The sequence below is a fragment of the Gallinula chloropus genome (genome assembly GCF_964237585.1).
Source record: "Gallinula chloropus genome assembly, chromosome: 1".
Taxonomy (NCBI): Eukaryota; Metazoa; Chordata; class Aves; order Gruiformes; family Rallidae; genus Gallinula; species Gallinula chloropus.
Window position 1 is genome coordinate 7,790,717 of NC_140085.1, and position 23,758 is coordinate 7,814,474.

Here is a 23,758-nt window from a genome sequence, read left to right on the forward strand (position 1 = left end):
ACCTCCTCCTCCTCTTTACAAATGAGTAAGCCAAACCCCAAACCCTGGCTTCCAGGGTGCTAATCCACAGGGCGGAGGCAACCTCCACCCCTGCGCATCTCGTACTTCATCTTCCCGCCGCTGCCCTTAGCAAGTAACCTCGGTGCCGGGGAGCAGAGCCAGCAGAGCTTTCCCTGATTTATACTCCCTCTCCCACTACGAGCAGCTTCTGTGGAGTTCCTGTCCTACCCCCGAGGAAGGCGCTGGCTCCTGCCATGCCGAGATAAGCCGCTTGCCAGTGTCAGCGCTCTGCAGATAAGTAAACAGGAGGCGTAATTTGATTTGCACTGATTAAGCTGCTGGTGGAGGTGAAATCTAGCAAATAAAACAAGCCACTGCAGGGAACCAGACATCTTCTAGTCACTAATACTTTAGAGGCAGCAAAATTTAAATTATTTGTGTTCGTAAAAGTGTCTGACAATAGGGGTTTTGCTTTATTTGTTTTGACTTTCTTTCTTTCTTTCTTTCTTTCTTTCTTTCTTTCTTTCTTTCTTTCTTTCTTTCTTTCTTTCTTTCTTTCTTTCTTTCTTTCTTTCTTTCTTTCTTTCTTTCTTTCTTTCTTTCTTTCTTTCTTTCTTTCTTTCTTTCTTTCTTTCTTTCTTTCTTTCTTTCTTTCTTTCTTTCTTTTCTTTCTTTTCTTTCTTTTCTTTCTTTTCTTTCTCCCTTCCCTTCCCTTCCCTTCCCTTCCCTTCCCTTCCCTTCCCTTCCCTTCCCTTCCCTTCCCTTCCCTTCCCTTCCCTTCCCTTCCCTTCCCTTCCCTTCCCTTCCCTTCCCTTCCTCTCTTTCTCTCTTTCTTTAATGGAATGTTTGGAAGGAAGAAGGTAAGGAGGGTGCTGAGCTGTCCGGTGCTCTGTGACTGTGTTGCAGGAGGGTAGGAGAGCGTGCCCTGGGCTACACTCTCTTTGGAGGACTGTTTTATTGCTCCACTGGAAAAACGAATCCCTGCATAAAAGTTGGAACCAGCAAATGAAACACAGCAGTTTTACTCACTAAGGGAGGACAAATGTGGGGGTGAAAGAGTTAAGCTGGGAGCGGAGGACTGAGCTTGAAGTCTGTCTCCCCTGCAAGCACCCAGGGAGCTGTAGCCCAGCTTCAAAGGCATGAAAAGGAAGTTTGGGGCCGAAACTCCCACTGACAACAACCCGGGTCAAGCCTGAGACTGCCATGTGGGCTGCCGAAAACATCCCCCTGGGCTTCCAGATGCCTGTCCACAAGGCGGGGAGGATCATGCGGCCGTGCCACACGGCATGTGCAGCGGACGTGTTTGGGAGGCGCTCAGACATGTGGAACACATAAGAGTCTACAAAACCAGCAGATCACACCCTTCAGAAAATATCCCTCTGTCCTTGGGTCCCCCGTTGTCATTTATGACTAAACTTCGGCGTGGCACAGAAGGAATTTAAAATCTTTCTCTGAGCTGCTGGCAGCTGCTCTCCCTGGACACTCTTGTCCCCATCTTCCTCCCCCGGGCTCTGCTGGACTCTGCCCTGCGCTCCACTCCTTTTCCATTTTAATCCTCTCTGCTACCAAACCTCACAGTGCTCAGTTCGTTAACTGCAGCTCCATTTCCCTTCCATGATTAACTCCAACTGTCCAAACACACAGGGCTCCGGGGGAGCTGTTCAGATGCCCGAACGTAGGCGTCGGGTGCCATTTTCCATGCCTCGGGGTACCCAGCCTGGCCCCTGGCTGCTGCCCCAGGAGGGAGGGAGCCTGCCGTAGATCCGGTGCTGTATCTGCCAGCCCCGTGCAGATGTCTTGGATCCCCAGCAGTGCTTAAACCAGTATTTGACATCTACGTTTCGGGCACTGGAGCAGCTCCCCAGATCGCAGCACTTTTATATTTAGTTTCTTTGTTTTTCTTGGCAGGGTGTGGAAGGAGGTAAATCCAGACTCTTGGAAGGGTGTGTGTGGGGGGTGAAAGTAACCCCACAACCTGTGTTTGTCTCTCTTTCCATAGCCCTACTCTGCAGAACATACATGTGAGTTTTACCATTGCTGTAACTGCCCTCCCTTTGCTCCCCGAATATTATTCTGCAGCCTCTCCCACTCCTTTCACTGATCTGAGAGGTCTCACCCTTCCTATACCTAAGGAACCCAACCTGCAAAAACATGGACACCCACAAGAAAATACCCACTTGCCTCTTGGCTGATCACAATCCCCCAGGAGAAACAAATCCTAAGGTCTCCCTTCAGCCAGACCTCCTAATGTAAGCAAGCTGTTCCCTTCACCAGTTGGCCAGCTTACGTATGCTTTCAAATTGATGTTGTTAATTCAGTGACAGATGCACAAAGTGCCATTAGTGGGTCTTCTTAAATGGAAGCATAATTTTTACCCATCAAGATCCTTTTACCATGCTGGTGCTTACAACCTTCACTGGGGAATATGAGCCACGGCAGGGAGCTGCTCGTAATTTCAGCAGTCTTGCAGAAATGCAGCAACAACAGATGTGTGCTGGTTTTTGGGGCTGGTTTAAGTCAAAGCATCCGTGTTCATGGCAGGTTTGCCTCTTCCTACACTGAGTGTGGGTCTGGTTTTGGGTTATTTGGGTTATGATTGGTTTTGGTTGATTTTCAGGGACAAATCCAATGTCACCTGGTGGGTGTGACAGTTCATATTGGCCTTACTGGTGTTATGTTAGGGGCATAGTGACTTCTGCCAGACAAAAGGTACCCTACAGCAGGGACAACATCTCCCCAAACATGCCAGAAACGAGGCTCAGTCACTTGGTAACACAAGCTGAGTGCACAGTTCCCCTGCCCTTTAGTAACTGCCTTTGCTCAGAGCCTGCAGACTAGGACACAATTAGTGGTGCTTGCGGTGGGCTGAGTCTCTGTGATGTGGTGCTTTGCCCACTGGGATCTCTTCTGAGGTCAGCAGCCCATTTCAGATCATACAGCTTCAGATGGGAACAATTTTTGGTAGTGGCCATCATTACAGGCTGCGCATGAGATCATTTAATCTTCAATAGATACTTAAGGAAGTTTCCCTGAGACCAGCCTTTGAGCACAGCTGCACACTCATGCATGTGTGTGAAAGGGGCTACTAAAAGAGGAGAAAAGAATTACCCTTATTCTCTCCTCCTCTGGGGAAACTGTCCCTCACCGTGGGCTCTGTTTGGTCGTGCCAATAAAACTGGAACCAACACTATCACTTGAATTTGCAAAACTGCTTATCAACCCACAAACATTCAAGGGAATAATTGTTCCCTGTTGGACCATGTGTACTGTTTAAAATGCATTGGGGTGGGTGGGGAGGCTATGGAGGGGAAACCAGTGCCAGAAATGGCTTTTCTGCAGAGCTGGCAGCCTGGAAGAGGAGCCAGGGGAGAGATCCGAGCGCTGCATGGTGTGCTGTGGAGAATTCAGGTGCAAGCTACAGGAATTTTCTCATTGGAAAGCCCTTCCAAGAGACAGGCAAGCTTGCCAGGGACCAGATGTTTGTGACTAGTTACAAAGAGCTGCAGTCAAAGCCCTTCAGACGCAAGCTTCTTTTGTGAGCACACTTGTGGTTTGCTGGCGGGTCCCTAATTAAGCTGAGCCTGGAGAAGGACCAGGGATCTGCATCCGTTTCAGCCATGTGAGCCTGAAGAAAGTTTTTCCCATTTTTATTGACTGTGGGGCCAGTGCCGTGGAGTTTGCACACAGCAGGAGGTAGGGTCAGTGTAAGAGCATTTGAAAAATGCCAGAGGCTCCTGATAAAGAATGGAGGGTGTTTTGTGAATGAAACTGGATTGTTTCTGGCTTGGCCACTCATGTCCTGGGTGACCTGGACTTTGCTGAGGTGTGGGGAGCTGAGGTGAGGGACCAGGTAGGCACTGGGATGTCCTCTGTCCTTTTGTGCTTGGGAAGCCTTGCCTGAGTATGCCCTGGAGGGGCCACACCATACATTTGGGAACCCCTGGCTGTTGTTGACTTATGTATTGCCATGCAGCTCAGGGACAGGACAGAGAGCAGGGCAGCACTGGCTGTTTGTGCACAGTGCTCTCTGGATTATGGTTCCTAGAGGAACATGCTCAAATAGTACCTTCAGTGGGCATCTCTGTCCCGGGGTTAGGATACTGGCTCCCTGATACTGCCTCTTGCCTGGTGTGCCCAGAAGAGCTGGGTTTGGCACTGAACTGGGCAGCATGCTGGACAACCTGTGTGGACACAGCGTGAACTGTTTTGCATTGGGTCTATTAAGAACCATGTACATTATTTGGATTCTCATTTTCTTTCCATTTTCTGTGTGCATGTCTCCTCCTGAAGCACCTGAGCACAATCAGAATAGGATTATTCAGCGATCCACATGCTCTCAGGAGTTTGATGGCTTTCAGAATCAAACCATGTGCTGAAGTCTACAGAGGATCTACCTGCTGTTGTTGGCTCTGATTGGTGACCTAAAAGGGATTTTCAAAGGAAATGGTGTTCTTGTTTTGTCAGAGATAGAGTTAGTTTTCTTCCTAACAGCTGGTATAGTTCTGTGTTTTGGATTCAGGGTGAGAATAATGTTGATAACACACTGATGGTTTTAGTTGTTACCAAGCAGTCGAGGATGTTTCAGCTTCTCATACTGGCCTACCAATGAGTAGGCTGAGGGTGCCCAAGAAGCTGTAAGGAACACAGCCAGCACAACTGACCCAAACTGGCCAAGGGGATATTCCATACCATATGATGTCATGCTCAGTATGTATTTGTGGGGTTGGCCAGGAGATGAGGCATCTCAGGAACTAGCTGAGCATTGGCTTTGGGTGGTAGAAATGGTGTTGTTCATCACTGGTGCGTTATTATTATTACTATTACTATCATCATCATCATCTTCTTCCTTTTCTGTCCTATTAATTTGCCTTTATCTCAACCCATGATGTTTGGGGTTTTTTTTCCTTTTCAATTCTTTCCCCATCCCACTGGGGCAGGGGTGAGTGAGCAAATGGCTGTGTGCTTATTTTAGCTGCTGGCTGGGTTAAACCACAACAGATGGAGACAGACTTTTCTCAGAAGTGCCAAGTGAAAGGGTAAAAAGCAATGGACACAGGTTGCAGCAAGAGAAATTCTGATTAGATAAATGAAAAAAACCCAACCCACAATCAGTGAAGGTGGTCACACACTAGGGCCATGAGTAACCTGATCGAACTCTGAAGTTGACCCAGCTTTGAGCAGGAAATAGGGCTAGAGATGTCCAGAGGCCTTTTTGACCTATTTTTTTCTTTGATTCTAAGCATCTAATAAATGACCAACTGTAATTGCTGCTGGACTTACTGACCTATATGGCGTCTCCCAGTCTTTCCAGTCTAGCAGCTTCTTAGATGATTAATGCCATGTTAGATCACACTATGCAGAAGGAACAATCATCTCTCCAAATGCATGGACAACCATGCAGACTGGATGCTCTGAAAGGGTTCTAGGAAAGGCAGGGAAGTAACATGGCACATTTCTAACAGCCCAAATGGAACCCCTTCCCTTCGCCTACACTATGGGCAAGAGCCAAGCCTGGATGACATCCTGATACTAAAACTGGTACTAAACAATGGGACCAAACAATGACAGTATTTTCACACAGTTTGCATGAGTGCAGCTACAAACTCCCAAGTCCTTTGTTTTGCAGTTTAAAGACAAAACAAACATAACAAAAAAAATTCCTCCTTGGAAATGTAATTCCTTCCACTGAACAAACCAGAAAGCAAAATTCTAGGGGCTGTTATGCAGGAGGTCAGGGTGGAGGTTATGAGCGGTCCCTTTTTGGCCTTAAACACTATGAAAATCCCAGCTTCAGCACAGTCAATGGCAGTTTTGTCCCAGTGATTTCAGTGGGGCCATGGTTTCCGGGCATGGATTTGTGTTCTGCCTCAAGCCAACCCCGCTTCCATCAATCATACCTATGTCAAACTAGTTAAGAGTGAATGAGGAAGGATTTGGTCCAGGCAGAACAGCACCATCTCAGCTCAAACAAATGGACTTTTGTTTCAGAGGCAGATTTACCAAGAGATTTCCGTGGGCTGTCACCTGTGAATTAGTGTGACCCATTGCCTAGGGTGCCCCCAGGTCATGAGATGGGGATGCTGTGGCACTGCAACTCAACCCTCCATCCTGTCACACTTCCATTCATTCCTGAATTTCTATTAGTCTGGAATATTTTTTTTCTTTCACTTCCCCAAAGGAAAAAAAAAAAAGAAAAGGTTTCCTCTGTGATTTGATGTGGGAAACAACCCTACCAATGATCTTCCCAGAGGCTTGCTGTCCTCCCTTCCCCCATGGAATGAGAGAGTGGCTTGGCTATGTCGAACTTTCAGTGGTCTGTCAGCAATCCCAGCTCACTATCTAATTACTGCTTCCCCTCAGGCTTCTGGACTCTTTTTTTTTTGCCAAACAGACAAACAATTTTTGGTCCAATTTGAGATCCTTTTTGCTGTGTGCTGTTCTCATGGGACCACATCACCCCAACAAACATTTCTGGCTTGACCAAACAGAAATTGCATCTAGATCTATATAATCACTCTGCATTCATTTCCATAATGGAGAGACAATTACCTATTAAATTTCAAAGTGGCTTATTGGCTCAGAGAGGCAGCAAGGCATCACATCACAAAGGGAAGAGTCGCTGTTTGAACAGAGCATTATTTGTCTACATAATGCAACTTGATATTTGTGTCTATAGCTGTGTATAGACTGGGAGTTCAAATTTTGACTTTATATGCCACCAAATCCACCTTCTCTACAAATATATATCTGGTGGACGCTGCTAGATACTGCTCTGCTGTCACCATGCTGGGTGTGTCTAAATCAATATGTTTACAGAGAATGCTTTTTCCTGATTCATGTGTGTTATCTTCTGCAGGCAAATCAAAGTGACCAGATCTTCCTGCGTTGAAGGTCTCTCCTTTCTGACATAATGTATTAGAGAAAGGATGCCCAGCCTGTAACCTATGAATCAGCTGAGGCACCCTAGAATGATTTATGCTGCCCACAAACCATCCCTAGTCCTCTGTTTCCTAAGGATCCTTGTGTCTTCTTTAGTGGCATGAGTAAAGTATGTCTACTTGGGAACAAGATACAGGAACCACCACCTCCATCCCATGCTGATATGGTTCTGTGACTAAAAATACTCCTGGGATGCAGGGTATCTGCATATGGGGTGCCACAACAGCAGCAATCTCACATACATGGCAGTGGGCTGCAATGCCTGATCTTCTCAGCCTCCTGCCCAGGCCACTGACGTAAAGAAATTTAGATCCAAACAATGTCATATTCAACTGTGTCCCTGCCTGGTTTCATCTGGTGATAAAAATCCCAAGGCCTCTGGAATAGCATGTCCTGGTGAACTAAGAAACAGCACTGGAGAAGGGTGGACACGCTTCAGAGCCAAGCACAGAAGTGCTCCAGGAGGTTTCAATCTCACTCCAGATCTCCACCCAAATGTCAGGGCACTGAGGTCCAATTTGTTTCACTTGGTACCGTCGGAGTGATTTGTCTTTGCATCTTGCTGAAGTTCCTGCTGTGCACTGCAAAATCATTTAAGACTTGGCTGCTGCTTTTATAGAGAATTACTCTTTAAGACGTGAATATGACAAAGCACTTAGAGCAAGGGAGATTTACTTTGATGGGTCTACTATATATTTAAAGGTAGCTGTGGGCTTGCCTTGGCTGGATCACAGGATGGGACTTCAAGCTGTAGACTTTGTGAATGTAAATTCTTGTACAAAACCTTGGTATGCCTGAGAGCATCACCACAGCACCATACACTAAACCACAAAAATACTGCTGGTTTCCTTATAAAACAACAGCACCTCAGACTGCGAATTAGTTTTTACAAGCATTACAGTTGATCAAGCTAGATAATGAAAATGGAGCATGGCTCTTCTACGATTCTGAGAAGATGTTTCACCTAGACAATCTACTTGAGATCAGTCCTGTTTGGGAGAGAAACTAAAGCAAACTTTTACCAGCTTATGTAAGAAAGAGAAAAAGCGATGATCATGACCTGTACCTAACTGATCATTTATTCTGGTTCAACCATGCCAAGCTCCATGCAGCCAAACTCCTTCTGTCCTGTGCCAAGCCCCAGAGCCCTTGTTTCTCTCCGAGAAAGTTACTCTGTAGGTTAATAGCAGTTTCTTTCTCTGCCTGCCATGATTTATGCAGCCTGCACCCATACCCAGCTCCTACAGCTGTGCTGTTGGATGCTGACTGTGGGCCAGATGGTGAATAGAATTGGGAGCTGGTCAATGTTTAAAGTGACCACTTTTTTTTGGCTCAGTTACGCTGAGCTCTGATCCCTTCTCTGGAACACTTTCCTTCCAGGCCACACAGTTCTATCAACAGGACTGAGGAAGGGGCCCAGGGGAGGAAGTGAGCAGTGGTGGCAGGATTATGATGGGGTAGGAGGGTGGTGAAGGCCACTTCAGCTGGTACTGCTGCCAAAAGAAATGTTAATGGAATGACAGCCCAGTGGCATGTTTGGCCAAATCCCATGGAAATCCTCAGTGTCAGGGACAAAATCCTGTTTTCCAGCCCAATGTACTCTCATTTATTCATCTCCCAGTGCTCTTGGCAGTTTTTTAGCACAGTGAAATGCAGTGGTAAGGTATGTTGTAGTGGGTGCTGAATGGCAGACAATCTGAATCAAGGTGCAAACAGCTTCAAAAAAGGTGATAGTGAGAGCACTGACTCCTGTGTAACAGGGATGGAATGAGACTTTTTGTCAGGGGAAGGTCTTAAACTGTGGCTGCTCTTCAGTAGTCACAGGTCTGGGTCTCACATTTTGATATGGAAGGAAATCGGGTGAGCAACCTCTCTCCATGAGAAGAAACAGCATGGGAAGGAACCTCACTTTGTGTATGTCTCCCTCCTCCAGTACACATTTCCATATACTAAACCAAGACTGAATTACTGCACTATAAAATGAGTTGAACCTGCCGTGACCTGAAGACTGGTTCAGTTTGCAGCCAATTCCATAATCCAAAAAGCATGAAGGATCAGAGACAGGAAGAGAAATAAAAGCGCTGAGCAGGAGGAGTCAGCAGGTAGTCCTTAACAGTCAGCTAATCACAATGAATAATTGATTACAGCAATGCCACTGGGATTCCACTAGCTTTTAAACCAGTGTTTCCTGGAAATGTTTGCTGCTCCTCTTGTATCATTTGTAAATGTGAAATCTTTTATTCCTGTCTGCAATGCAAAGATGTTTGCAAAGGTATTAGGAAATGATGCTGTTCCAAGAAGAGCTCAATTAGACATGAGTCCCATACATTGCCTCTGACCCCACTTGATTCTGGATGCTCTAGAGAAAGGCCAGCCCTTTCCAAATACAGCCTGTGGCTCAGTGGCATGCCAGTGAGAGGAGCGTTAGGCATGCTCCATGCCTCTGACAACAGAAACCAACCTGCTGCCATATCAAACACCCTCCTTGAACATGAAGGTTTATAACCCCTCCCAAGAACTTGTTTGAAAACTTCCAACTCACTGCCATACTCTGAATGGAGGGTCACACTTTTAGTCCCATCTATAACCCTTCTAAGCTCTTGGTGTTTATTGTAGCATGTGGCAAGGAGTTATGCAAGTGAACTGGATTCCCTTTAACTGATCTTAATTTCATCTTTCTTTTGCCTTTTTGACTGTCTGGACGTTCTGTGATCAGTCAGGATAGGGACTGATTTGTCAGCTTCCTCCTCCCCATTGTTCACTCATTTCTGTACATTTCACATCAATCTCTACTTTATGGGTTTTTACAGTTACTGGTCTGTCATTCCCTCACCACAGGAAGCACAAGTTTAACCACTCCATCAATGCAATTACTGACTCGGCGGTGCTTCATTTGGCCTAAAGCAGAGAGAATCTCTATTTGTTCTCCAATAAAGCAGCCCTTAATTAGGCTACTGCTTCTCCTGTGTAAATATCTCATTTTGCCTCTGGAATTGGGAAAGTTCCCTCTATCTCTTACTGTTTGGAAAAGGTCAAGTGACATCACACAGCAATCTTTCTGGACACAATTAATTTGCTGATTACTTTGCTTGGGCTGATTTCTCTCTGATCAGAGACACTTAAAGCTACTGATTTTGCTCGTGCTTTGTATTGCTTGGTAAGATGGGTCCAACTCAGCTCTTGTTTTTGCACATTTAAATGGAAATTCCATCTGTTACCACTGCTTTGGATTTACAACAATGCCACAAATGACATTCTTCTGTAACGAGAATGCATAGAATGTTGTGGAGACCTTATGGAAATGGACAGTATTTTCATAATATGCTTCATTTCTTCTCAGAGAAAGGGTAACACTGGGAAGAAATGGAACAAACTGATGTTTGGCTGTCACAGGGAAAATCTTTGTCAAGCTACATTTGCAGCGGAATTTTGGGATGCCTCACATCTTATCTTGTTTCCAAAACTCTTTCTTCCCCCTGGGTTCTGTTCAGCCAGCCAGAGAATGCAAACACTGATAATGATTATGAGCCTGAGAAAAAAGGCTCACCTGGAGTTTCACTGCCACTAGCTTTCTGCAGAAGAAAATGGGTCAACACTAAATAGAGGTATTTCTTGCAAAGGAACCAATCACTACCAGGCACTCCTTTAAGGTCATCTTATTTTTGGTGATAAATTAAACAATTTCTCTGTCTGTTCATTGGTCATATGGAAGTTCTTTGGCTGACTTGGTTAATCATTCACTTTTCAGCTTGGAGTTAATCGTTTACTAACTGTTAAACAGTGCTCATTAAAAGATGCCTTTGGGCACTTAAATCAGTGGGAATGTCTCAGCAGAACAACAGAGACATGCCTAGTGCTACTACATCTGCTTGGGCATGCAGGGCTCACCTTTCCACCTCCAGGCCATGCCATGTCTACTTCATGTACAGGTCTCTTGGGATGAAATGGATTTACATCCCTACCTGCTGGTTAAAATGAACAACCACCACTCACAGACAGTACAATCACAGTGGGGGGCTGCAGTGCCCTGCTCTTTCTGATTATGCTGCAATGCAAGAAACCCCCCCCCACCCTAATGTCCCTTCTCTGAAGGTTTTGGTCAGTACAGTCTCAGTGGATTGTGGGAGTGCTGCTGGCACATGCTATCTGAAGACCTGGCTCCAAAGAATTTGCTTGGCTTTATCATAAATATTGGATGGTGATAACCCTTGATGGGTAGATCCCAGCAAGACACTGACTCCTTTTTGATATGCTTTTTCAAGGCACACTGAGTCTTGAAGGACCTTTTCACAGGGAAGAGTCTGTAGAAGCTAAGTCTTAACTAACATAGAAGGAGATGAATTCTGCCCATCCTGGATGCTGTGTGCTGCTGTTATAGAAAGGACACTGGTTCTGCATGCCATTACTAAATTTCTGGAATGCCTCAGCTTATGGCTGAGGACAGCAGCCATCCTTCCACACTTCTTGTTCAGCTGCAGTGATCGATTCTGGGAAGTATACAGAAACTTTTGCATGTATTTAATACCTGAGGATGAATGGCTATCAGATCATAACTGATATGGGCCAAATCTGGGTTCAAACAAGCACCATTCAAGAAGAAGCCTTTGTCAGGACTTCCTGACACTGTAAGATAACCCCTGAACATACAGATGAACAATAAGCCTTGACGTAGTGACTTTGGGTAGCTTCAGGGCTTCCACAGAATTCAAGCACAGGCAGGAGGGAACATCAAAATAGAAGCAGAGTCACATTATGCTTTGAGGCCCATAGCAAGCTGCATTCCAGTTTAATAGCCCTGCATTGCCATCTGAACCACCCTGGACTAGGTGCCAGATACCCATCTCAGCTGCATCCCCAGTAATGCTGGAGGACTCATGCCTGAGTGAGAAAAGCACAAGCAAGAGCAGGTTCTGGCCCTGCGTCAGCCTCAATTCTCCTCTCTGGACTCATCCAACTTGCTGACAAACCGAGTTAGTTTGCTAGAGACACATGGCTGGTTTACTCCAGCGATTCAGTCGAAGTGTGGTGTTGACTGACTGCTAACGGGATCGCCTGCGATAGGCTCAGCTGCTCAGTGTGGGTTGCAGTTCTACTTGTGAACACAATAAGCATGGAAATCTATCTAGAATGACATAATAGGAAAACATTACAATCTCCCTTATAAGACAAGCAAGGCTTTTATATGCATTTAATATAAATGTCTTGGTTTCAGCTGGTTTCTTGCTACAATTTTCTGCTTGTGGTTCTTCCAGGGAGATTTATTTTTCCATTGTAATTTTTCAATTTGTTTTTGGCATTGGCAACGTGCAGGAACAAGAGAATAAAGACCAGAAAAGACACCATCTCTTTCCCCCTTCACCCCTAATTTTACCTTGCAGGAAGTTCAGTAAGGTTTACCCCTCCCCTTTGCAGAGCATGGGGGAGCCATGCTGCTACAGTGAAATGAATCAGATGCTATGGTGAGCTCCCAGATACCAGGGTTATCAAGTGCAATTTTACAATCTAATTAACAGAGGATTAAACTTCACGCCTTGCTGAGAGAGTTGAGCTGCTCTCACCAGAAGGGTTTTACCACCAGTGTAGGGTAAGAAGTCTTTTGACTTGCACTACAGAGGGCACATGATGGCAAAATAAAGAAGCCTCAGCCACTTTCTCCAAGTCCTGTCCCTGACTTAGGTTGCATGTTTTGCAATAGTCCTGCCAACAGATGGGATTTGCAAGCATCATGTAACAGAGAAATGCTCATCTAGGCTGTCTTTCACTGCTGTGGTTGCTGGATTATGGCAGTGGGCAAATTCTAGCCCGGAAATTCCTGCTCTCCCTTTCCCACTCAACCTTCCCTTCCAGATTTATGACCACTTCTGCTAAGCCACAGAAGTTCTCAGTGGTTTATACATAAGCAGCACCATTGTTTTGGGTCTCCTGGATTTCATACATAATTTGCTGAAAGAAAAAAAAAAAATCCCAATAAAGAGAGAACTGGCACCCTATTTTTAAGGTTACACTGCAGAAAAAGGGCAGGAGATGCCCCTGATTCAAGGGTCAATGTGAGAGCTAGAGGTAGGTTAGTGGCACAGAGAGGCCAGCCAAGATGATATCCAGCTGTAAAATGAATGTTACAGACAGGATCACTGTTAGTGGCAGAGAAGAAAAAATATAGAAGCTGAGAAAGGAGGGTTGACTCTTCTAGTGGAAACAACTGTCTTCTCTCACACAGTCACACCACCTGACCTCTTTTCTTCTTTCTTCTGGAGCTCTCCACCAACCCTTTTATCTCATCAGGGACAATAAAAATTGCTAATAGCTTGTGAATGGTTGAGTCCTGTCATGGCAAGGTATTATTTTCTCCAAAGAAATGTTTCTGTTACAAAGACTGACTTCTGAAGGCATCTTTTAAGGACATGTCTTCCCTGGGGGGTTGGCACTAGTGGAGATATGTGGGTGCAAACACCTAGCCTAGACATGTTTTAAACTATCGTGTGAGTGTGGCTTGCCCTGCAGGTAATGATTGATCCCAAATAGATGTGTCTTTTAGAGCACAGATGTTCTGTGAAGACCCCCTTACTCCCCTCATCCTTTTTTTCAATGGATAAAAAGCCCCATTAATAACCTTCAGTGAATAAAAGGCTAATCAAGGAACCTCTTGTCTCCTGCTGTCTCCTTGGCAGTCCTGCTTTCTACCAAAACTGTGATTCTAGTTTATTTCAGTAGAAGATGCTATCTCTGAGCACCAGGCAGTGTCCAACTTGAATGTGATCCAAAGAGGTGAAAGGAAGGAAGGGGAGATGTTAGCGCAGAGACACAGTTAGGAGAAATGCTGTATAGTAATTCAGCATGGAAGCATTTGTGTCCATAGAAGAGCTGTGTAGTTCCTCCAAATCATTCAGTTCTGCAGCCTGCAATCAAACCTGAAACCTTGCCTGCTGACGTCTCCATGGGTTTGCACAACAAACACTATTGCTAACAGACTGTGCATGTCCACCTGCAGGGCATGTGCTCAGAGATGAGCTGCTTTTGTCTTAGATGGCATCCTAGATAGGAAAATCAGAATATATGGGTCCAGCTAAGTAGGATGAGCTCAGGGGATCACAACCTTCCTCCTCCCAAATGAGCAGGACATTCCTGAGCTGATTTCACTAAGGCAGTTTGGCAGGACTGAAACAAATCCCAATTTTCAGATGCACTGAAAGCCTCACTAAAAATAATAATAGAGACCAGAATGGGCAGTCATCACTGACCCAGCACAGCTTTCTGATCAGATCTATGCATGCCATGCCTCCAGTATGAACTGGTAAAGGTAAAGTTCCTAGACACTAGATACTTTTAATGCCCTTTTTTAGACACGTGCTGAAAGTTGTCATTCCCTGCTAGCTTGTCATTAACTCTTCAGTTAGGGATATCATTGCTTATCAAGTACAATACTGCTCCTGGGAAAACCATGCAATTTTTTCCTTTTTGTATTAAATAGAAGTTTTCCTGTCTCTTTGTCTCTCTCTCAGATCATTTATGGTTTGACAATACACTATAAAAGGATTGGCTGAGCACCCTCAATCCCACTGTATTCAGGTCTCCAGTACCCGAGTCCTTCAATTCCCATTTATATCTTAGGAACCATACAAAACCAGAAGTGGAAGTTGCAAGATTAAGTGATGCTTACTTTCCCCTTATAGCACAACATTTAATAAGTTAAAAGCTTCTTTTTGTCCATAAGTTCTTTGCAGAATTTCAAACAACGTAACATCCTTCAAAATCACATGAGTCTATGCCAGTGTTTAGAGAACATCACACCCTCAAATCAAGATGTAACATGTGTGGCAAGCCCAGGCCTCAATAGAAAAGTAAACACTCACCTTTCTTGGCTTCACTTTGTCATGGTAGTCATATTGAAAAATCCCCTTGTAGCTAAGTCCTAGCCACCAAGGAATTCCCTGCTTGTCCTGGAAGAGAAAACAGTTATAGTGAATGGGATGGGGAAATGCTGGTGATTTCCAATGTTGTTATTCAAGGTGAAGATTTGTTTCTAAGCAGTATCTTTGAATAGCATGGGTGTTGCTAAATGTACCCCTGCTGATTTTCCTCAAGTCACAAAGCTCCCTGGTTTTTAGGAGAGATCTGTTTCACTTTTGGCCATTACATATAAAACCATTTAAAATGCATCAGAGGTGATCAAGTTACTCAAAATGCTGCCAGGGGAGGTGAGGAGGTTTGACATGGGTCCCTTGTGCAGTGGTGCATCCTCTTTCTCTTCCTGTAAATTATTCAGTCTGAATGCTCTGAGATTGGAGAGAAAGAAAAGTGAATCACCCAGCTGACTTGAATTATGTGGAGGGATTTTAGCATTAATCTTGAAAACGCAGCAGTAATGGGATCTGAGAGCTACCAAGTGATAAGGTCTGACAGGCTCAGACCCAACTGCTTTGTGTCTGAGTGTGCAATAAAATGGCCTTGTGGAGTAATGGCTGATACCTGATACCAGCCTCTTTGCAATTTACTGGAGTCCTCAATGAAATTACATCTGCTCCTTTAACGTGATAGAGAGTGGCAGGATAAAACGCAGCAAAACCAAAACCTCCACATCAGGAAGAAGCACAAACTTTTATGTGCAATATTTGCTGGCTCATTGTTGCTCACTGCTGCTCACAGGGAGTTCACTGGAACAGCTCTCAAGTCTTTGCAGGCTTCAACACCCAGCCCAATCCACCAGAACTTTTTTGGGTTAGAGTAGTCCAAGAGATCTGGATGCAAAGGGTGCTGGAGGGATCCTGCCCTGTGGCAAAAGATGAGGCTAATGCCTTTTGCAAAATTCACACACATTATCAGGAATAGACTAGAAACATGTTTTCCTGAGACAGGTACTGTCAGATGTTTGTGTTTTTATGGTACCCCACGTGTGCAAGACATTATGGATACATGAAAAAAAACATATGATCTGTGCAGAGAGATAATGATGAAACACATCAAAACTTCAGGGGTGATAAATGAGGGAATATGCTCTGGGGAGTGTGGGTCCAGCTTTCTTTGTAAGTTTATTGATTTCTCTACTTTTAAAAAAATAGCTATCCTACACATATGGTCAGGCAGGGAAGTAATAATAATAATATGAGACTAGAAGATGTGGTGATAAATCATTAGACAAAAGAAATGAGGGATTTCATGAATACCTGAATGAAATCCACATAGTTAGATGCAGAGAGCTTTTTGTGGAGGGGGGTGTGTTATCTCTACAGTATGGGTCAATGATTTGTCATTAAAGAGATGTACTGTATGTGTATCCATCTACCTATGTCTCAAGCTAAGGGAGATGCAGTCTGAAGATTGTGGCTGGCCCTAGTTAGTTGCTCATGGATCTGCTGGCTAGGAAAAGTCTGATCTCTTGGAACTACAAAATGATGTGAAGCATCGAGTCTGACAGTGATGTGGCTGGTTTGTCCCTTTGGTACTGGTTCACTGGCATCACCAGAGCTTGCTGTCACTTGTGGGCTGAACATCTCCAGCACAATAGGACTTCAAGAGTTTTATCTCCAAGAACAGGATTTTCCTCTTTGGAGATGTATTTACCAAACATTCACTACACAGTTGAAATAAGTTTATCCTACCACAGGAAGTGAAATGAGACTTTAGAAGCAGTGTATTGTATTCTGAAAGCAGGATGGTGTTTTGTACCCCTCTCCCTCCCTCTGCAACAACAGTTTAATTCAATAAATGACCCTTTTTTGTAGCACGTACCTTTACAGCATAATAATGCACTCCATATGTTGGGAGGGATTCTACAATGCTCATGTAACTGCAAAACAACACAGAAGAGAATAACATGTCTGAGAAGCTGAGAGGGTGATCTGGGAAAAATGCTTAAATAACTAAATAATTAAGGACAGAAAAACTTAAAAATTAAGCATTAGATGAGATGGGAGACATAGTTACTTATTGTATTTACAGTTCAGTATAAATATTTCCTGATAAAACAAAGGTCACAAGAAGTCCCTCATTGCACTTACTTCACAATTGCTTGACCTCGTGTCTGACCATTTAGTTTCTTGTAATGTTCAATGACTCGATCCTCACTGGAAAGGAAGGAATGAGATGTTTTACATAATGGCAGTATCATGGCTATGAGTCTTGTTAAAAGGTGGAGACATACTTCATACTTCTGTTAACACAGCTACTGACTGAGAGGATCAAAAGATGCCAAGCAAAAGTGTTAGATGAGGGGATTTGATGAAGCCCAGGGGGACTCACAAACTGAGAATAAAAATGGTCTTCTAGGAGTTGGTTTTCTGGAAGAACCTTTTTTTTTTTACTCACAAACATGGTATCTACACTCACAGACTTTTCCCTCTCTGCATTAGTTTCCTTATCTACAAATGATACCCATGATACTACCCTGTGTGGCAAACAGATGTATGTTGGAGCTGCTCAAGCTCTTCTTTGCCCTGGCTGGTGCAACATCTTTCCAAGCTCAACAAGTTCTCTGACAGCTGGCAAAGCTTTCAGAAACTGGTGGCCAGTAACAGCCTTGAGCCTCACAGGTTACTCCTCACTCCAACTTTATAAAAAACCATGTACAAGAGCACCAATGGAAGTACTTTAGAGAAACCTCTCTCAGCAGGGAGTTCAATTCCTAGTGTACACAGAGGTCAAACAGTGGCAGGGAATGTTTCTGAGGCACTCAAACTCAAGTCCCATTACTGTTAAAGTACTGATGTACCTGTGCATACTCTTGGGTTATACCAACTTGCCTTCCCCCAGGCAACTCCTGCCTATGCACTGGGAATTAGCATGGCCAGGCCCATTCCCAGTACTGCTTTGGAGAGTTTCATGGTATAGATGGCGACTGTTCCACACCAGTGGGCCCCTGTGCCTGAGAATGGTTCTGGGCATGTTTGATAAATGCAAGTTGAGACCTTCACCTATACACAGTAGAGATGTAGCATCCAAGAATAGATCAGCATGGCCCAAATGAGACATCTATAAGTTCACTTTTAAAGAATATCTTTCTGTCTTCTCCTGTGAATGGGTAGCAGGAGAGCACAGAACTGGAGCTATTTGATGCATATGATCAGCTGTGCCAGCAAGGTCACAGCATGGCAAAGTATAAGCCAATGATCTCCTTTTGAAGGTTCACAGCCTTCTCCCTTAATTTCAGTTTCTTTCCTCTCAATCTACAGCTATGTAGGTCATCACAGCCTTCAAGCCTGGTACTTTCAGACTTGGTCTGACTTTGGTCCTTCTCTAACTTCCAGCTATGTAATGCCCACAGGACCAGCTCTGTTACACTGTCATGAATACTCAAGTCCTCAGGTTTAAATAAAATCTCTTGCTCTTTATGTTGCTACACCATGGATAAAGAATCTGTTGAGTCCCCTCAAGATACTTGTACAGACCTTGACAGTCCAAGAAACGTTAACTACCTCTATGCCACCTTTGAGCCCTCCTCATTTGGAGCTGTAGTAACTCCTAGTAGTGCCAAGTTTTGATTTAATGCCCTCATGCTGCATGCAGTGTAGGCCAATGTGAACTGGCATTCCTCCCTCCCTGCATTCCCTAGGTCCAGCTGAGGCCCCTGATGGGTTGTCCACCATATGGTAATCCTTCCCCAGGCAGAGCTGAAGCTATTTTTATTGATAGTGTGAAGGAGCACAGCAGTCTGGGATGGTCTGGTAGATGACCTCACTGCAACTGCCCAGAGATGCCCACAGGGACTTTTGTGGAAAACTGCAAGGTGTTTCACTAGCCCTGCTAACACAACACTGTCTTCTCATTGTTGCCTTCCCCATATGCATCCTTGTGCCAAAGGGGAGTGTGTGGAACCAGAATCTCTTTTAGAAAGAAGTTCCAAAGCTCTTGCTGGAAACAACCTTCATAAATGATGTCACAGGTAGAGGCCACACAGAACCTGGTCTGAAATCACACACAGGATGTTCTGTTCTGTGACATCACAAGGAAGACAAACCGCACTGTGACATGATAAACAAGACTTGCTATGTAAAGATGGGGTGTGGGGCCTGGCACAGGGGAGTTGAAGACTCCATCCCTGGTGACACAGCAAAGAAGGGAGAGGACCAGAAATGCCAGTGTAGACAGCACAGAACAATTCAAAGTAGAAGATCTGTCAGAGTGTCAGCAGGGCCAGCTGTTCCCCACACCCTGTAATGTGTCTGAGAGTAACTGCTTTCCTTACTCACCAGGTGACTTACCCCGAAAGTCACTTGTGAAGATAAAAGGGCTCATCTTGGGGCAAGGTGATGTCTGACCAGCACACCCCAGTGTGGGTGGGTACAGGGTGCTGATCGAGACAGCGACAAATCCGGTAGATAAAGGAACGGTCCAGTTCTCCCATCAAATCCCTCAGAATAATTTTAATGTGCAGAAAATGATCTGTAGGCTATAAATTCAGGAGCTATGAAAACTTATTCAGCCCACTGATCCAGGCAAGTACCACAGATGTTATGGGCATGCACATGAAGGCAGAGCCTGAGTGTCCTGCTATGATTATCATAAACAGGATTACTTCTGGAGCAGTAACTGAATTACATGAGTGTTCAGTACTGGAAGATCTCCAAAAAAACATCATTCTTAATAAAAAAGATAGACAGAGAGAGCTTACAGCCCTTAGAAATTATCTCTTAAAACCACAATTACATGTGGATACAATTCCTCTCTGTCTCAGAGAGGAACAAACCAGGAGTGACTCTCAGAAAACAATGGAGTTTCTCCAGTGGAAAATGCTCTTAGCTTTGGTTTCCACTCTGCAGTTTATTGTACAGATCAAGCTCTCATGTTGATGCCATTCAAGGAAGGGATAGATGTACCTACAAGATGATTACCTAATGTGATTCTGGATGCACTCTGCTGTTTTACAAATGATTGTTAGAAAATAATGGATGTGTTCCCAGACCATACCCCTTGCGTAGAGGTGCCAATTGATGGCCCATTGCCTTCAAAAGGACAAATCAGATGCCAGGGAGCTGTCCTGAACAGTGGGATGAACACAGTTATGTTCTCAACCCATACTAAAAAATGTGGGCTAGTCCAGGCTCCACCCAGTTCTTCTAAACAAATGCAGGCAGCACTCTGTGTGCTTCCATTGCCTTGATAGGATACTGGTGATCTTGCTTTCTATTGTATGTTTTGAGGTCTATAGATGTTGAGTGTCAGGTAAGTATTGTCCTTGTTTCAATTTTTAGATGAAAAAAAAGGCCAGCCTGAATTATCAATCGAGTCATGAATATTTAAGAGTGAGACCTGCTGCCTTTCACCTTTCCACAACACTGAGCTAGTCACACTTTGGGGAAAGACACAGATACTGCAGAGCACAATTCATCCTGACAGCAAAGGGAGCTGAAGGGCACCTCGCTCAGATGGAGAGGACCACATTGAAGAAATTATCATGGTCAGATGAATCTCACCCCAACTGCATGACAGTTGCTCCTCTTACAGTTCTTTGAACTTCCTTTTCATTCCCTGCACAAGGGGGATCCATCCAGCACAGAGGTCACTTTCTGTCTCCAGCTCCAGGAGAGAGAAGTAAGACCAGCATGTGCCAGGGAAAACAAGCAAAATTGTTCATGGATCAGAAGGAGCATTAGCAGAGCTTATAAATGTTCTCCCCTATCATTTCAGCTGTTCATCTCTGAGCATCTGCCATGCTGCTATTGACAGCTGGGAGAGTGCTGGGACGCTGCCTGGACCACCAACTGACGTCTCCTCTCTCCCTGCCCTGGCTTGTTGCTGTGTCAGTGACACAGAAACTCATTCATAATGCAGGGCTGGCAGAGGATGGTTAACTAACGTGGAGCCACGGAGGCTGCTGAAGCACTACTGTCTGTTTGCCAGCTCAGAAAACATTCCCCCCAAAGCTGCAAAAATTAGGACGTGGATGATATCCTGCAGCAGACAACTCTGACCTTTACCTTTAGAACTACCAAGAAATCCCTCCTCTCCTAGCAGCTTACAGAACTGGATGGCAGACAATTTGCAAGTGAATGCAGGGCCAGAATTCCTCCTCATCAGATCCAGATTTTCAAATGTAGTTGCTTCCCCCTCTTTCCCCAGCACACTGAGCTGTTTTAAACAGTTGTCCACTCACTGCTGTGCCTTACTGCTGTTCTGTTTCTGCACCTTTGTCCATCTTTATTAGATTCTCAAACTTACTAACAACTTCATTTGCAATCATATGCTGTCCCACTGAAGCCAGCAGAGCATATCTTGGGGCAAAGGGACCAAAAGCAGGATCAGAGCCTTAGGTAGTGTGCTGTAGCAGAGAAACTAAATAGTGATTTTCAGCTGATATTTTCAGATGTGAATTTCCCGGCAATGCTGATCATTTAGGTTGCTTAAAACAAGCTTGCATTCAAAGTCTATTGGAACCTGGGAGAAGTCTATCTTCCCCCTGGTCTACAGAAAATCCCATGCTGGTACCCACTCCTGTGCAGTGGCATCTCCTCCTTGCATTCTTACTGGCAGCCTGGTTCTGAGCTGGCTTATTGGGGAGGATTTGAACTGTGACAAAATGCAATGACAATGGCTAGAAAGGAGTGCTGTGAACTAACACAGGTTGTCTCCGTCTCATTGTGATTAGTTTTCTGTCTAAAATAATAAACAGTCAGTTGTTTCCATGCATGGGCAGGAGAAATCAAAACTCAGAGCCCAAGCTCCTGGACTGTGTGGGAGGACCAGAAGCTCAGCTTTCATTTAAAAGAAAAAAACAACACCACCCAAAAAACCAAACTCCTTGCTTATCCAGTAATCAGTGATACAAAGAGATGCTTGAGAACAAGATTTGCAACTGATTCTTCTTAGTCTATAAAGATTTGGAAACAAAATCTTGATGATAAAAACCCCACAACCTTCATCTTTGTTGTGATGTCTACAAACCTCCAGGAAGAGGTTACAGTGGCCTACAGCAAGGGTATCCAACCAGGAGACTCCATGGAGGTGGAGCTGGAAACACCAAACCATGCTGATTCAGCCCTTGCTCATTGAAGAGTCCAGGACTCACCCCACTAGTCTTACTATGTTTGACAGGAGCAACAGGTGTGTGATGGAAATGTTTTATTATTTCATGCAGATCTATTGTTGTATCTTGCTGAGGGTATCATAGTAATTACTTGATTATCCATTTTATTGCCTCTTAGTCCATTTCAACCTATACAAATGTAGTGTATGGTTTGTTTGTTTGTTTGTTTGTTTGTAACTAACCAGAGCAATTACCCATCCTATCCCTAATGTTTTCAATGTTTCTTTCCAGAGCTGGAAATTCACTTGTTACTGCTTTGTGCTAATGCTGAAGAGCTGCAGCATAACACTGACTGCACACAGAAAAGAACAGGATCAATATGGAGCCAGTATCAAGTCTGCACGAGATGCAGAGGTGTCTGAAAGCACAGGTTTAAAAATCTGCCCTATTAGAACACTGAAGGTTGATCTGTACTTGAGAGGCTTCTCTTCTGATTGATCAGCAGCATCTTCTTGAGAATGTTCTGTGTTTCAGAGGGTGTTTCTGAAAAAGCTACCATTAAAATTAATGAACTATATGAGGTCTCTGAGACCTAGTTAACGAGGTGAAATCACAAGGGAGCCACAGGACTGTAGTGATTTCTTGTATTACCTGATTGAAAACAACCAGCTTCCCAATCTGTGACCTGTTGTCAGTCACATGAGGACTCCCAGAAACTGAAGTACAGCTGCAAGAAGTGCTGTAACTTGTGTACAACTTGCATTTGGAATGTGAGGTTTTCACATGGCTTTTCTTGCTTCAGGTGACTGAACACAGCCTGGACTCGAGGAGAGCAGATCAGCTTGAGTGCCATCATGTGGCATGCACAGGACAACTAGGTCCTTAGGCCCAGTCAGCATGGATTGATGAAGGAATGGCTGTGGATGTTGTCTACCTAAACTTTAGTGAAGCCTTTTGACACTGTCTCCCACAGCATTCTCCTGGAGTAACTGGCTGCTCATGACTTGGATGGGTACTCTTTGCTCAGTAAAATCCTGGATGGATGGCTGGGCCCAAAGAGTTGTGCTGAATGGAGTTAAATCTGGTTGGTGGGCAGTCACCAGTGGTGTTCCCCAGGCCCAGTACTGGACCCAGTTCTCTTCAATATCTGTTTCAATGATCTGGATGAGGGGGTTGAGTGCACCCTCAGTAAATTTGCAGGTGAGACCAAGTTGGGCAAGAGTGTTGATCTGCTTGAGGATCTACAGAGGGATCTGGACAGGCTTGATTGATCAATGGACTGAGGTGAACTGTATGAGGTTCAGCAAGGCCAAGTGCCAGGTCCTGCACTTGGGCCACAGAAACTCCATGCAACAATTCTGGTTGAATAGCTGGAAGGTGATGGAATGGGTATAATTTAGCCTGGAGAAAAGGAGGCCAAGGGGAGACCTTATTACTTTCTACAACTACCTGAAAGGAGGTTGTAGCCAGGTGGGTGTTGGTGTCTTCTCCTAAGTAACCAGTGATAAGACAACAGGAAATGGCCTCAAGTTGCACCAGGGGAGGTTTAGAATGGATATCAAGAAAAATTTCTTCACCAAAAGGGTTGTCAAGCATTGCAACAGGCTGCACAGGGAACTGGTTGAATCACCAACCCTGGAGCTATTTAAAAGACATTGTTTAGTGGTGGAGTTGGAAGCATTAGGTTAATGGTTTGACTTGATAATCATAAAGGTCTTTTCCAACCAAAATGATTCTGTGATTCTGTGAGAGTGTCTGGGACAGGCAACCTGGGTGGTAACTACCTTCTTGTGTTTGGATATCATCACAGGCAAAGGCTATGAGGGCAGTTTAATTAAAGACCTCAGTCCATGTTGCTACTGA

General features: G+C 44.6%; 1 protein-coding gene across 1 annotated transcript in view; it reads right to left on the minus strand.

Moving 5' to 3' along the window:
• FRMD4A (FERM domain containing 4A) overlaps positions 1–23,758 on the minus strand; it is a gene marked incomplete at its 5' end in the record, with an annotated part of 377,986 nt that overhangs the window by 36,363 nt on the left and 317,865 nt on the right. Inside the window, 3 exons of the mRNA XM_084266245.1 lie at positions 14,790–14,876; positions 16,666–16,723; positions 16,935–17,000. Coding sequence (XP_084122371.1) covers positions 14,790–14,876; positions 16,666–16,723; positions 16,935–17,000 — 211 coding nt within the window. The remainder of the gene's footprint in view (positions 1–14,789; positions 14,877–16,665; positions 16,724–16,934; positions 17,001–23,758) is intronic.